The 16,541-nt window shown below is 45.5% G+C and overlaps 1 protein-coding gene across 5 annotated transcripts in view; it reads right to left on the bottom strand.

Moving 5' to 3' along the window:
* Positions 1-16,210, bottom strand: part of Fbxw11 (F-box and WD repeat domain containing 11) — a 99,593-nt gene extending 83,383 nt beyond the window's left edge. For 2 of the 5 annotated variants that reach the window (XM_036195467.1, XM_036195469.1), the window contains exon 1: positions 15,841-16,208. In XM_036195467.1, the coding sequence (XP_036051360.1) occupies positions 15,841-15,885 (45 nt within the window). In that variant the 5' untranslated portion in view covers positions 15,886-16,208. Of the gene's footprint in view, positions 1-5,115; positions 5,271-15,840 lie in introns of all 5 variants that reach the window. The other 3 variants (XM_036195468.1, XM_036195466.1, XM_036195470.1) reach the window with 3 other exon arrangements.
* Between the last annotated feature and the right edge of the window lie 331 nt (positions 16,211-16,541).

Below are 16,541 nucleotides of genomic sequence, written 5' to 3'. Positions count from 1 at the left end.
AGAGAGAAAAATCTAAAACTAATGATATTACTCAATTCCTCTGATACTAAAACCAGCCCTTAAACTCTATAGATCCTGCACCTGTAACTTCCACAAAGCCACAGCCCCCTAAGCAGGCCCCGCCCCACAAGCACTTTGGCTCACTTTTATCACTGGCCATAAAGCCCAACAGATCTCTGCCTTCGGTCTCTTCATCCTGCATCTACTTGCCAAGCTAACTTCCCCAATACCATTCACTTGTGTTACCTTTTCTACTTCAAGAACAGAAAGAAAACAAAATGAAAGCAATGATGCAGGAGACTAAAGCAAGCTCCATGGAAAACCACGCTGTAATGCAAGAAGGATGCACTATTTATTGGGTATGTGGTCCTCGGAGTGTGCTCCTAGTTACAGCATACTATGTGGTCAAGTTACATAAGCTTAGTAAGTCAACTATGTCCTTAAGAGTGGAAAATGGACAGAAAATGGGTCACAGCAGTGACAAAGGAGCTCATGCAAAACCAGAGGCCAGGGCTGGGGAAATGGCTCAGAGGAAAAAACTCTTGTCCTACAAGCTGGAGGAGGGGCGTCAGAATCCCGGCACAAGAGGGTGAAGCCTCCCAAGGCTAGGGAGGTGGAAATGGGATCCTTGGAGCATGCTGGTTAACTAGACTAGCCAATCAATGAGTTCTGGACTCAGTGAAGTACATTGTAATGAGAACTGAAGCAAATAAAGTGGAGAGCAATGGAGAAAGACATCTGGCATCCACTTTGGGCCTCTGCATGAACACACACGGACACATACACACAAGCCACACATGAATGAATGACACATACACATGCAAGATGAAGAAGAAGAGGAGGAGAAGGAGGTGGAGAAAGAGGGAGAGGAGAAAACAAGAACCTCTCAGACTTCTAGGTAAAAAGTCCATTCAAGCTGAATATGTTAAATGATCTAAAAGCAAGTGCTCTGAAGCAGGTGTGGTAGCATGCAGCTATAATCCCTACACCCACCGAGGGTAAAGGAGGCCCACAAGTTCCTGCCCAGCCTGGACTACATACAAAACCCTATTTCAAAAACAAAGAAAGCAGAGGTAGAGAAGAGAAAATTTCAAAACCCCAAATGCCTTAATTAGAAAAGGGTTTGGAAAGTGAGGTTTTGATATCAAGAAATCTATCCACTCCACAGGAAACCAAATCCATCCAGCAGATATCTTACTTTTAAAAGACTGAGTCCATGACATGACCTGCTAAGCAAAGTCTACCTACCACAAGAGAATGTTGTAGTCATTTTGACTAGAATTGGCAGGCCCTTCCAAATTAAACTAACATATAAATTAGCATCTAGCAAATCTCTCTGTAAGAATATACCTTAGGTGTCAGGTGGTGGTGGCGCACACCTTTAATTCTAGCACTAGGGAGGAAGAGGAAGGTGGATACCCATGAGTTCAAGGCCAGCCTGATCTACAGAGAGAGTTCTAGGACAGCTAGGGTTATACAGAGAAATACAGTCTCCAAAAGAGTATACTTAGACTGATCCCAGTATACTCTAGAGTAATACTTGCCTAGCACACACAAAAGCCCTGGGTTTGATCACCACCATAAAATAAAACAGTATAGTTGTGCACGCCTGTAATTCTCAGTACTCCCAAGGTAGATGCAGAAACATCCCCAGTTCAAGGCCATCCTCTGCTATATAGTGGGGTTCAAGGCCAGCCTGAGCTACATGAGACTGTCTCAAAAAAGGAAAAAAAATATATACTAAACATGCCAACTACATATTATCACTGTAAATTTATAAAATTAGTTTCTGGCCTTACACAACAGTATTGTAAAGCTTCTGGTGTCAACCCATCCCTAGGATAACGACGCACTTTGAGCACACTGAATGGGTCTGATTTCTGAGGGTGCTAAAGGCATCACCTTGGATGATGACAAATTCTAAAGTTACATAAGCCTATTTAAACATAAACTGAGTTAGGTACATTACAAAATTGTCATCTTTGCCAATACACTGACACACACCTGTAATCCCAGCACTCCAGAGATCTACACAGGAGATCAGAAGCTCAATGTAGCCAGGGCTATGGGGCAAGACCCGGTCTCAAAAACAAAAAGCAGGAAGCCAACACTTTGACATCTACTGACTGCTATTCTGAAGAGAAGAGGTTTCAAACATCTTGACCATGCAGGGTTTAGCACACAGCACTGTTCTGAAAGACCACCTCAAAATCACTATTGGGGTTTGCTTGGGAAAGAGAGAGCCCGCATGGCTAACGGGACCTGAAGACTAGACTTTTTTTAAGAGAAGGGCAGAAACGTATCTTCAACAACTGCTTCCTTTTGTTTCTTATTGAGACAGTATCACACTCTATAGCCAAAGCTAGCCTGGCACTCACAGCCAGACTCCCAATACTAGGATTGCAGGCTCATGAGCTGCCACACATTTCTGAAAGAAAGAAAATTGTACACCCTGTTGGAGGAGACTTCTGCCTGTGTACTTGTGGAGAGCAAAAGATCGACACACTCCTAAACCAGACTGCCTGGATCCTCTCTTGCCTCTGCTCTTGAGCACATTGTTCAGCCACTGTATACACTGGTTTCCTTGCAATGAAGCACAGGGGCTCTTGCCTCCCCCCAGGTTGTTGTAAAGACACAATGAGTTCCTATCTACACTGTAACTAGAGAGTAAGTGCCCAGTAACTGTTACCTGCTCTTCTTCCTTCTACTACAGCCACTGCCCACCACTCATAAGGTGGTATGGGAAATGATTACCTAGAATATTAGCAAATGCAAAGAAATCCAACTCAAACAGGTCAGAATGCCAGTGTATGACAGAAAATTTTCAAGCAGTATATATAGGGTGCAGGCAATCTAGAGGAAATGTTAAGTAAGGAAAAGACTATGTTTTCAAGAGTTACCGGACAATATCTATGCTGTCAGGCTGACAGATGACAGGTCAAAGGAAGTGTACACATTTGAGCTATAAGCTATTTGAGTAAAGCAACAATAAATACTAAGAAGGAATGGGAAAGATGGAGGGTTGAATTCTGCTAGTTTATGTCAACTCATCACAAGTCAGAGTCACTGGACAAGAAGGAGCTTCCACTGAGAAAACAGTGCCATAAAATAGGGCTATCAGCGAGCCTGTCAGGTTTTTTCTTAATTAGTGACTGATGAGAGCCTAGCCCATTGAGAGTGGGGCTACCTTATGCTAGTGCTCCCGGGTTGTGTAAGCGCAGGCTGAGCAAACCATGAGGAGCAAACCAGTTAGAAGCACCCTCCATGGCCTCTACACCAACTCCTGCCTCCAGGTTCCTATCCTGTTTGAGTTCCTGTCCTGACTTCCTTCAATGATGAACAGTGATATGAAGTGTAAGCCGAATAAACTCAATGGTCCCTAACTTTTGGTCTTGGTGTTTCATCACAAAATAGTAGCCCAAACTAGGACAAATACCATGCCAACAATGAGCTAGCATGTCCTCTCCAGTAAAAATCCACTGTGAGGGGCTGAGGAGATAGATGCTCAGTCAATGAAGAGCTTGCTGCACTTCATGATGACCCAAGCTGTTCCATTAAATTTTTTTAAAAAACATCAAAAATAAATAAAAGTCATCTCAAAGCCTGAGGTAACACACCTATTATCTGAGCACCTGCCTCCTGCCAGGGTAGCAGAACCAGTGAGTTGGGGTTCATCAGGAGACCCTGAATCAAAGATAAGGTAGAAGAACTATTGAGAAAGACACTCGCCATCAACCTGGCCTCCACATGTACAGACACAAGGAGCACCTATACACACCTACATAAAATCACACACACACAGACATACACACTTACTCCACTGTAAAAAAAAAAAAGTGAAAATCCAGAAGGCTTAAGTTCAAACTTCACTGGACAGAAAGGTCCAGGCCTGAACCCAGCTCTGCCATTTCCTAGTCGCATGGCCTGGGTTACCTGCACATCCTCAGTACTTCTGAGCTTCATTCCACTACCTAAAACCCAAGTGCAGCACGCACCAAGTAAGAAACATGCCAAGTGCCTACTGACAGTGCCTACAAGTTAGCAATGCTCACAACAGCTGCTAAGGAGGGACTCTTCCTGAGAAGACCCTCTAGGAATCCTCAGCAGATTGCTGCCTCACATGGTCTCTACAAAAGTAATCTGTCCACCAGGCGGTGGTGGCTCACGCCTTTAATCCCAGCACTCGGGAGGCAGAGCCAGGCGGATCTTTGTGAGTTCGAGGCCAGCCTGGTCTACAGAGTGAGTTCCAGGAAAGGCACAAAGCTACACAGAGAAACCCTGTCTCAAAAAAAAAAAAAAAAAAAAAAAAGTAATCTGTCCAGGTGGCAGTTGTAAAGGATTCTGTCCCTAATTACGTCATCAACCTGCGATGGTGGCCCAGCCTAAAAAGTGGGTGGGCCCTCTGTGTGTTCCTTTTCTCTTTCTGCTCTCTTCCCTCTGCACGGTCTCTGTTTCTCTGGTCCATTCTCATTCTCTCATTCTCTCTCTCTCCCTCTCTCTCCCAATAAAACTCTAGAAAGGTAACCATGGCTCGTTGACATTCCTCTAGCACTCCCCTCCTTTAGCATGGCTGCTGCTGGTGACAGCCAGCCCCGAGCAGCGCAGCCATAACCAACAGCAGTGGCATATGCCTTCAATCCAGCACTCAGGAGGCAGAGCCAGGTGATGTCTGTGAATTCAAGACCAGCCTGGTCTACAGAGCAAGATCCAGGACAGGCACCAAAACTACACAGAGAAAAAGAAAAGTAATCTGGCCTGGTAGCAACAATAAATGCAAGAAAATGTCTCAAAATGGTCACTCCCCAGAACCCCCAAATCCCTGCTTATTCTCTATTGAGATTTTGGCCGAAAAGATATTTAAGCCTACCGCTGTACTGCTGACACTTAGGCAGTTTTTCCTGGTGATTCTGCCCAGCCCCTTCCTTGTGAAACCCACACACACACACACCACTAAGCACAAATACCCACTGTGTCTTCCACCCCAGCAATGGAAAAGCTAGGACTGGGGTTACAGGTGTAAGCCATAATACCCAACTCTACAAAGACTTTTTTATTTTTGAAATTTCTTTCGGTGAGGTGAGTCCCACAAAACAACACACACAGGGCAAGGCTTACCTGGAAGTACTCTGCACTTCAGATCCACCACTGACTGAATGGGGCATCCCCTTTCAGACTAGTCTGAGAAAAGACAGCGGTCAAGCATCTTCCAAGACTCTCCGTTTACTGTATCCAGCTTTCTTCAACAAAATCCCAAACATGCACTTCGGTAACTGTTGAAAGACAGAGAGCAATCCATACACCCACCATGGCACCAGCAGCAAACGACAGCCACCAAGAATGGCAAGAAAGGCCGATGGGATGGTGGATCTGAGGACAGCCCTTGGACATGAAGGGCCTGGGGCTGTACCCCTTAGCCCAGCATGAGAGAAATAGTGAAATATAGCTAATATTAACATTTACTCATGATAAATAGCATACAATCTACAACCGAGAGCAACTAAGACTCACTTAGCCATCCATGTAAGCTGTCCCTGATCACTCAATACAGTGACAGTAATGTCAGTTTTCTATGACCGTTCTTCCGCCATTACAAAAGCAGTCTGCCAGTCAAAACGAAAATAAGCGAGGGTTCAAATATCCCCCAATATTTACTAACATTCCTATCAAAGAAATCATTTGGTTTGCCGCTGAAAAGGCATCAAACCTACATACATTACTCAACTCCTTGATGTTCAATCGGAATCCAGAACATTCTTAAACATGACAATCAAGGTAAGAGTGAACTTACAGTTCACTAGAGGCCAATACCCTACAACAGCTAATCATCAGGTAAACCAAAGAGACAATAAAGAACACTAATCAATAATTTACAAAATGACATTCATAAATATTACAGCCAATCCAAATTCTGTTTATTCTTTTTCTACCATATGAGTTCCCCATTAGACTGCAAATCCTAACCAACCGTAACAAAAAGAGAAAAGACATTAAATAGGATGGACAACCAGAGAGAACATGAAGATTCAACTTATTTGCCACACTACTGCCAAAGTGTCCCTGCAGTACTGAATACCTATGGGCAGCTGAAGGGCATATTTAATTCTCAAGAATGTCTCCCAAGTCCCCTTCTACAGGAGGTGACGCCATGCCATTTTCACAAAGCACAACTGCCTGAGTGCAAGGGTCAGGAAACTAACTACTTTGGGGATAGAAGACATAAATACTCTCACAAGGCCCTAGAATCATGAGAATTTCATCCTGGTTGACACAAAGAGCAAACTCCAGATTATTCCACATAGAAAGGCATCCCATTACCAAAGAGCCATGTACTTGCAAGGTCCCAAGCACTAATGTCATAGCAAAACACACACTAAAGATGCCTTAGCCCCTCTTAGCAGCAAACCAGATCCTCCTGATAAGGACTTTCTAATCCTTCTGAACTCTGACTTCTAAGATGCAGTAACAGTCCACAGGCGATGGTGACAGTGCAGACATTAGCACTCTGGGCACTGAAGGAACTGGACGGTCATCTGAGGGACTGCATCACAGTGACCAGATACACAACCTGCAGTCCTCACAACTTAAAGAAAGCATGCAAACAAAGCACGCCAAAAAAAAAAAAAAAAAAAAAGTTCAAATTGTTCCTCACTTGTTGATGTTCCTAAGTCAAGAATGAATTATTGAAGCCGGGCAGTGGTGGCACACGCCTTTAATCCCAGCACTCGGGAGGCAGAGCCAGGCAGATCTCTGTGAGTTCGAGGCCAGCCTGGGCTACACAGTGAGTTCCAGGAAAGGCTCTAAAGCTACACAGAGAAACACTGTCTTGAAAAACAAAAAAATAAAAAAATAAAAAATAAAAAAAGAATTGAAGGCTGAGGATGTGACTCTGTTGGCAAAGGGTTTGCCCAGCATTCAAAGTCCTAGAGCAGTGGTTCTCAACCTTCCTAATGCTGTGAGCTTTTAATACCTCCTAATGTTGTAGTGACTCCCAGACATAAATTTATTATTTTCATTGCTACTTTCATTGTAATTTTGCTACTGCTATGAACTGTAATGTAAATCTGTGATTTCTGATGGTCTTGGGTGACCCCTGTGAAAGGGTCATTCCACCCCCAAAGGGGTTGTGACCCACATGTTGAGAGCTGCTGTCCTAGAGTCCGTCCCTGTCACTTCATTAACCTGGCGCACATCCTGGTAAGCCCAGGACTCCAGATGTAAAAGCAGGAAGATCAGAAGTCAAGGGCATCTGTAGCTACACAGCAAATTCAAGGCCAGCCTAGGATACATGAAACTCTGTCTTAATTAATTAAATAAACTGGAAATCCAGGTGCGACAAAAGTATCCAGTGAACTATGCTGGTAGCTAGTTACTAAAACAATATAGTCTGCTTTTTCAGAGGAGCTTAACATCCACACTGCAGGACAGGACATAGCAAACAACACTTCTCCAGCCAACCCATTTCTCACCCTACTGAATCCTCTGGCCTTTCCTTGTACTGGTGAGTTAATTTTTCACCCTTCCCTTCAAAGAAGTATCTCTGCAATGCCTAACTGGCCGCAAGCTTGGCGAAGATTAACAGATGAAGGTAAGAGATCGAGGACTAAATTCTCCCTGTCTCTTCTCAGACAACCGAAGTATACTTTATCATCAGTTCTTAAAAGCGGCTAAAGGGTCTCAGCTTTGCTCCTTCAAAGTCCAAAGGCATGTGTAGAGACCACTCTTGGCTTTCCCTTCAGGAGAGCAGAAGCTTTCTGCTAGAGACCAGCTCTCCCACATTCATGGGATTAGCACACTTCTCCACTCACAAGCTAGTGCTTTTCTTCCCACCATTTTTCTTGTTAATGTCCCAATTTCTACCTCACTGCACTCTGGCCTGTGAAGGCCTTTATGTGGACTAACCATGAGAGGGAATCTCATCAACAATCTTCCTGCTGACATCACAAAACTCTACACAAAAGTTAACATTTGTTAAAACAGTAAGGCCAAGGTGAGACACACCAACTGGACTGTCAGGTCCTCCCAGTCTGTCTCTCATTTGCCTACAAAGACAAACTTCCTGTTAAGCAATTGTGATCAAGCAGAAACTTAACAGAAGGTAACAAGCTCATTCTTGACCAACAGGTTTTCCCCCATTGTCAACTAATTCAATTAAAAACAATTCAACCCAGAAGGAAAGCTTGCTTATTCATTAATGGCCAAAATCACCTGGTGCTTTGCCAAGAATGAAATAGCTTCATTTCCCAGAACCCCATAAACCCGTGAATGAAACATTATTCAGAATATTCAATGATCACATACACTAACCACCAGTCTCTTTTGCTGGGATACCCAACACAGGGCTGGGGTGAAGGTAGGGATTTCTCTCTGGAGCTACAGCAGAGTTCTGATCAGACAAACCAACTGATCGTTCCCACTAAACATCATGGTACCTCCCATATTTTCCAAACCATTGTGGATACTGTAAAATGTTATCATTTCCCTCACAGAATGACTCATGGTATCTACGGGCTCAAAGCAAATGAACAGTAAGCCTCTAAAAATAAAAGCATAGACATGTAAATAGCTTTACAAATAAACACATGCACAACTCATGAGGAAAAAAAGCTACCTTTCTCCACACCATCTCTTCTGAGCTTGCCTTATAAAATGTAGGTCCCTGAAGGCCTGCCATGGAGGCACACACTTACAATCCTAGCACTTGGGAGGATAAGGCAGGAAGACATCAAGTTTGAGGCAAGCCTGGGCTAAATAGTAAATTCAAGGCTAACCTGGGTTATGAAGTGAGAACCTGTCTCAAAACTTTTAAAGTAATTTAAAAGAATTTATAAACACGGGGTTTGCAAGACGGCTCCACTGGTAAAGAAGACTGCCATGCAAGCCAAGCCCATCAATTTAAGGTCAATCCCTGGAACCCATACAGTGAGGGCAGAAATGACTCCAAAGTTGTCCTCTGACCTCCACACTAACACCCATGGCTTTACAACACATGCACGGGTGCACGCACACACAGTCACACACTCACACACAGTAACACAATCACATACACACACACACACATACAAATACACACTTCAGACATGTACATACACATAATGAAACATTCCAGGTGCTGTGGTATACACCTGTAATCCTAGCACTCAGGAAACACACAGGAAGACTGAGTGTGAATCTGGCCTGGATGCCTTAGTAACAAGTCAAGTATTAAAATGAAAAAGGGTCCCTGCATTTGCAGGTACAGTTAGGAAGGCTGTCCCCCTGCAAAGTCCTTACATATACATGTCTCTTGAAGCCTTCCCAATAACTCAGAGGAGAGCCAGGTTTCTGTATGTGTGCAGTTACACTGCAATAAGCCTTCCTTTACAGTCACATGGCAAGTACAGAGCTGTGGTAAAAAAAAAAAAAAAATCAGGTGTTTCACCCTGCAGCCTATGCCCTTTCTGCTAGTTAAATCACAAATTTTAAGGTCAGGAAACCCTTGCAGCTTATCAACTATTCTCACCAACAGATATAAAAAGAACTTGGCTTCATTTCTTGGCTAATCACCAGTCTAGGGTGCATATAAATCAATCTGTGTATGTATAGGTCTGCACATGATGGGTAAATGTCTATGCATATCAGGTGGGCCACACACTAACTTCCACTTTCCCTCACCAGTCTTTTTCTTGTATATACATCTTTGTGTTAAAGTTATCAAAAAGAAAATCTAAAAGGTATCATGGTACTCAAAAAAAAAAAAAAAAAAAAAAAACAGGGCTGGAGAGATGGCTCAGAGGTTAAGAGCACCGACTGCTCTTCCAGAGGTCCTGAGTTCAATTCCCAGCAACCACATGGTGGCTCACAACCATCTGTAATGAGATCTGGCGCCCTCTTCTGGCCTGCAGGGGTACATGCAGACAGAGCACTGTATACATAATAAATAAATTTAAAAAACAAAACCCTAACATTAATTTAAATTAATAGTCACCAAGCACCACACACTTAGCACACGGTGAGGGAAAAGGATCATCAGCTGCAGCTTCTAGCACGGTTGTTTAAACACAACTGCAATTCTGTATAACATTCAGTAAATGATGTGAAGACGCCATAAAAGTTAGGACTCTTAGGAGAACTGGTACCAGGTGAAGTTTCCCAGACATGAAGATCACTAAGACACAGAGAAGAGTTCCCACTGAATGAACAGCTATTACTTACAGAGCACACTGTGCATGTGAAGGAGCTGTGGCCAGAGGAAGGGAGGAAGGTCTCCTCTCCTATGTAAAGACCTTATCGTTTAATGGGGGACACAAACAGGTAACTACAGTATAGGCATAGACTAGTCTAAGTACCACTAGATAATTCATTTAAGGATTAGTCCACAAAGATTGGGCTATGCAACCAAACAAGATGCTATCTGCCACCCACCTTACAAACTGACATCAAAGAGGTGGCCTCCATTAGGTCTCCTGGGCTGATAGAGGTTTATCAGCATTAGCAGAAGGGAGGGTTGCTGAGATGTGACCTAAGCCAATTTGGCCAGAGGCTGCTCAAGGATGGAGTTCTTTCAGTAAACAGCAGCTGCCTTCAAAAACTGTACAAGGCACTTTATCCCAGTGCTGACAGCGGAAGGAGTGTGAGCAGAGTATGCAGGACCAGGATTCCCCAAACTCCGGCTGAAGCACAGCAGAGAAGCAAGCAGGAGGAAAGGCTGAAGGGAGTCAGATTCAAAGAGGGAAAGGAAGTGGCAGGAGGGAAAATAGATTGGAAGATGGACAGGAAGTAGAGTCAGCAGGCCTGGACAAGCTTCTTCCCCAGGATCCCAGCATGCTTCCAGAACTCACAGCCCCAAAAGCACTGCCCAACAGCCACATGTGTGCAGGTCTAGAAATCTGTGTCAATGGCCTAGTTAGTGAGTATCCTGGGCTAGCTCTCTACTTAGTAAAGGACAGGCACAGCAGTCAGGGCCACCCTGTCAAATCTGAAAGGAACTTAGCCTACTGCAAATCCTCAGACAGACTGTGTATTAGAGCCATGGTCTCTACAGACAGGTCAAAGAGCCTATAAACTCACGTGGTTTCTATCATTTGGGCCCTGCTGAAACCCGCGTCTATTTGTGCACATTTGGTGAGTTGGCAGCCTCTAGAGAGCTATGAGGGAGAGCTGCAGACATCCAATTCCTTGACAGAGTCACTGAACAACTGAATTTGCCTCACTAAGTCAAGGACAGGAAGGGAGGAAAAACAAAACAACTGAATCAAAAAGAAAACAATTTACCTTATCAGTTTCTTTCTCCAGTTTTGTAGACCGCCTATAATAACTCTAAAGATAGCACTATACTGCACCTTCTTAAGAAGGACCACTATATTCTAATCTGCATTACTTCATCCACGTAAGAGATAAAAACAAAAGGAAATTACTCACTTAAGGTCTATTAGCAGAGGAGAATCTTTCCACAGCTAATAACTCAGTAGAAGTGTAACTAGGCAAATTTTGTTTTGTTCACACCCATGAGACAGAAGTATCATCCTAGCCAGGTGGTGGTGGCACACGCCTTTAGTCCCAGCACTTGGAGGCAGAGACCAGCCTGGGCTACAAAGAGTTCTAGGACAGCCAGGGCCACACAGAGAAACTCTGTCTCAAAAACAAACAAAAAAGCAACAACAAAACAAAACTATCCTCAGAGAAATCTTGTCTCAAAAACAAACAAAACCCGGGAGGTGGTGGCACACACCTTTAATCCAGAGCCAGGTGGATATCTGTGAGTTCAAGGCCAGCCTGATCTACAGAAAAAACAAACAACAACAACAACAAAACAAAACTATCATCCTTAAACTTGTTTTTGTTTTTCAAGACAAGGTTTATCTATGTAGCCCCATCTGTCCTGGAACTCACTCTGGCCTTGAACTCAGGAGATCTACCTCCCTAGGCTGAGATTAAAGGTGTAGGCCACCACTACCCAGCAACCCTGAAACTCCTTTAAAATTACATTTATGTGAGCTGGTGTGGGAGGGTGTTTTCCCGAGGTTTGTTCTCTCCTTCCTCTGTAAGTCCTAGGGAAAGAAATTTAGGTAGTCAGGCTTGGTGGCCGGCACCTTTACCCACTGGTTTGTGTCCTAAAACCCTTAGCCGCATTTTGCTATCTTTTCATGGGAGAAAGACTAGCCGCCTCTCTGTCACTCCGCAGCTCTTACGAGCGCTTCCTAAGGAGTGCCTGTACATCAACTCATGCTCCCAACTGAACGTGATGCATAATGCAGTTTGCATTCTTCCCAGTGAAATCTGCAAACCAGACACACAGCCTGGTGAACTCTATCCAAATGGATCACTGTTGTTCTAACTCACTCATAATAAAGATGATTGTCACAAAGAAGTTTAGAAAACAGGTCCATAAAGCTGGCCCAACACTGGACCATTATAAAGTCATGAAAGCAACATGGCAATTAAATTATTCACCATCAGCAACTATAAATTCATTGTCTCTATCAAGAGTTTATTTATCACCTTGCTGAGGATGGTGGCACAGACCCATAATCACAGCACGTGGAAAGCAAAAGCAACAGGATTGGGAGTTCAAGGCCAGCCACAAAGTTCCAGGCCAGCCTGGGCTACAAGAAACCTTAGAAGAAGGCAAGGAGTCAGTAAAGGTAGTGTGTGTTAAGAAAGAGAGGGGGCAGGCAGACAAGAGAGAAAGAGAAAGGAGAAAGTGGAGGGGGGGGAGAGCGAAAGCACTCTTTACGGTTTTTATTAAAGTCAGAGTCCTACGCAGAATGCCAGAGACATGCAAGCACCTTTGGCAGACCCAGGCCTCAAATAAGGATAAAAGTCACCAAGTGAGGAACTGGATTTTGAAACTTTAACTATTCCACTATTACCATTGTTGTCCTCCAACCATCTCCTTGCTAGAGAGCAAAGTGTGCACTGTAGTAAACTATAGATATAGTCTCCACTATAACTAGTTTTCAATCCTCCTAAATGTTTAAAATAAGTACAAAAAATGGACTGGGGGGAGGTACCTTAATGTAGTTACCTAGCATGAGCCAAGCTTGGCTTTTAGCCCAAGCACTGTAAAAACAAACAGAAAAAGGTATATAGTGGCTCACACCAGCACCCAAGAGGCTGCCAAGACTGCCATGAGTCTTACCAAGTGCAAGAGAAAAAGATGCATCAAAATCAAAGTAGAAGCTTGACAATTAAGAACAGAAGCTGACACTAAGTCAGTTTCCTCTTTTTAATGCAGTGCAATCTAAAACGGCACAAACATCTTGTCAACCATTAGGTACCAAACTCAGAGGCACCAAAATCACAAATATCTGAGTCCAGAAGAGGACTCAAAAAATTTGAAAAATTTTATGTTCTAGGCTTCCAAAATACCATCAATTTAACCAGTTTCTCCTCTTTCAATCATGTTATTTTGAAGTCATTATTATATGTATTTTCAACCAATCTCTGGAAACTATAATTGAAATGTAGTAATACAGACACCAGATGAGCCTGGGTTTTCAAGGCCTTCTGATCCATCCACTGATGCTGGACGTCTTCAGTAGCTAAGCACTCGAGTCATCCATTACACTAAAACCAACACCCACTGTTCATGGAAAAGATTGCCCAGGGGTCCTAACAGATTCCACCATTGATGGACAAAATCCTTAAAACCATTTTAAAATTCATTGTGACTACTACACCTTTTATTAAATGTTGGGTTGACATCTCTTCAGCATAACAGCACATATTATCACACAAAATCTAAGCTACTCACCATGGCTTCATGGTTATAACTAAGCCTGTGCTCTACCACTGAGGTGCACCCCAGCATCCAAACAAAACTTTTTAGTTATAAGCTTAGAAAGCAAGCAAATGTGGGACAGAGTCTTTCTTTAGTCACATGCTAACAGACCATGCCTTGGGTTATACTGTATTTCTTATAAATCTTTTAAAGAAGACCATGTTTTGGTTGTTTTAAGTGACTGTTTCAGTATGAAGCACTGGCCACCCTGAAAGCAGATGTACTGTTTATCTTTAAGAAGATGAAACATGTCTGAAGATACTTTGCCAAAATAGAGGTCAGCAAGATGGCTCGGCCAAGGGCATTTAACCCTATGCAATTCCCAGGACTCAGTAAAGGCGGGACAGAAGTGACTACAAGTTGTCCTCTGACTGCCAAATGCCCATGTGCTGCATGTATCCATTCACAGCAATCCATAAACAACCATTTTGAAATGATATTGTTAAAATGACCCACTTCAAACGTTTGCCCAATTCCTCAGTACCTAAAAAAAAATCAAAATCCCACAAGTGACAGAATCCCTTTGAACACACAAACATACATACACACACACACACACACACACACACACACACACACACACACACCCCAGGAACTACCAGAGGTGTCAGGTCCGTCAGTGGTCCGTCCGTCCCCATGCCCCCACCCCGCTAATGTTCAACAAGTTCAGTTCTGCACGTTGTGCAGAGGCCAGCAGACATGAGACTGCCTCGGTATTTATTTTATGCTACTATACTACCATTTTAAACCGTGTACCTCAACTCCCTGGATAACATCATCCACAGAAACCATGAGGCTATCCAACAGACTTTCAATATCACCATTTATTATTTATAGCATTAAATGGGGGAAGTGGCTCTGATGTCACCAACCCTACCCGGTGGAATCACTGACTCAATAAGCATTTTCACACTGGAAAGAATCTGACGAGGAAAACGTTTTGCTAAGTTCAGTAGATCTTGTAGCTTTCCTCGCTACCATGGGGCAGATACTAGTTGTTACTGTATTAGCAGAGATACAAAGAAACTATCAACGGTTTCCTTTGTATGGCCATTTGCAGAGGCTGACTGCCACCCCACTCTCCCAAGCCCGGTCTGATTTCCCTCACATTCAAATTGGCATGTAATACCAGCCATATTTTATTTCTTCCACCAATGAGCAAATTCCTCACTTTTCCCAGCCACTCACTCATAGTCCTGTTCCCAAAAACCCTTCTGGAACCAAATCTGAGGTCAGAAAGGGGTTAGGGGGGTCCAGGGAGACCTCATCAGTCTGGCTACCCATGGTTTCTAACAGTAAAGGGGATCGTTGCTTTTCTGTGGGTCAAGAATGATGCTTTTTTTCTCTTTAAGAGAGGGGAACGACCCCTTCCTCCTCCCCTCTCATTTCCCAAATGATAAAGTTATGGTTCCCCTTTCCTGGGGGATGGAATCCAGAGTACCTGGGGCCTTGCTATACAAACATCCTTCACGGCAGGGTAGGAAACCCTTTGTCCAAGAAGCCTGACACCACAAGGGCCCAGAAAAGAGGCTTCATATCCCGCAAGACTCAGACTCGAGGGCACCCCCAACATCCCAGCCCTACGGGGCCTATGCCGGCATCCATACAGCCGTAGCTTGGGGAGAAGGTGCTGAGAGCCCCCCTAAACCCCCCCCCGCCCGCATGCCTAGGTTACGGAGGCCGAAGCGGCCCCAACTGGTCTCGGACTCCCTCCCACCACCATCACCCTCGGCTTAAGCGCGGGTGGGAAGCGCGATGCGGGCCTGCCTGGAGGAATGGGAAGGGGAAAGAAATGTTCTAAAACAAGTGCGATGGCGAGGCGAGAGTGAGCGGAGGCTCCCGGAGGAGCGAGGCAGGGGCGCCCGAGACCGGTCAGAGCCCGGCAGGCGGGAGCGGGGGGGGGGGGGGAGCGGAGGCCAGGACAGCCCGGGAGCGCGAGGCGTCAGCAACGAGCCACAGCAGGGGGCCGGCCGGGCCCGGGCGGCAGGGAACGAGGGCTGGCCTGGCGCGGACGCCGAGGTGGGCAGGCCCCCGGATCGCCAGTCGGCCGGAAGAACGGAGGGCCAGCGGGCCGCACTCACCATGAGCTCGATGGTCTTGTCCTCAATCACCGAGTCGGGCTCCATGGCGGCCCCGGCGGCCCCGCCTCGCTCTCCCCGCTCAGCAGCGAACGGCCCGGGCGGAGGAGGCGGTGGCGGCGGCGGCGGTGGAGGCGGCTCTCGCACCCACTCTAGCTGCCAGCCCGCCCGGGCCGCCGGCAGCTCCGCCCTCCCACTCGGCGGACGCAGGACGCACAGCGGGGACTATAACTCCCGACAACCACCGCGGCTCGCGCGGCCTTGTGGGAGCAGGAAGCCGTTCGACCCACTTTGCCGGGGGCTCGCCACTGTAGAGGGTCCCCTTCGAGGAGCACAGGGCTGGGAGTGAGGGATGTGCAGACCTGGAGAATCTAGGGCTTGCTCGGGGTAGGGCCTCGTGAGTGCCGCGACTACTTGTCCCAGAAATCCCCGCGCGCAAGGTCTCCTTCCGGCTGGTCGTTCCTGACTTCCTGGCAGCCTGGAGCTGCCCGGACCCGGACGGAAACTCGAAAGCAGCTCCTCACTTAGCTCTGAGATCTTTGCGGTGCGACCGATTTCCGCACATGCGCCCTGGGTGTCTGCCGTGCCACTCGCGTAGGTGGCTGCGCCGCCGCTCCGAGTGTGTTACATTTGGTAGGGACAGGTGCACTAGGAAGTGTGGGAGAAGGCCCGAGAGCCCGAGGACGCAGCCAAGGGAAGATGGA

The sequence above is a fragment of the Onychomys torridus genome, chromosome 8 (assembly GCF_903995425.1).
Source record: "Onychomys torridus chromosome 8, mOncTor1.1, whole genome shotgun sequence".
Taxonomy (NCBI): domain Eukaryota; kingdom Metazoa; phylum Chordata; class Mammalia; order Rodentia; family Cricetidae; genus Onychomys; species Onychomys torridus.
Note: the sequence above shows the minus strand (reverse complement) of the source record. Positions and strands in the feature narration are given on the sequence as shown.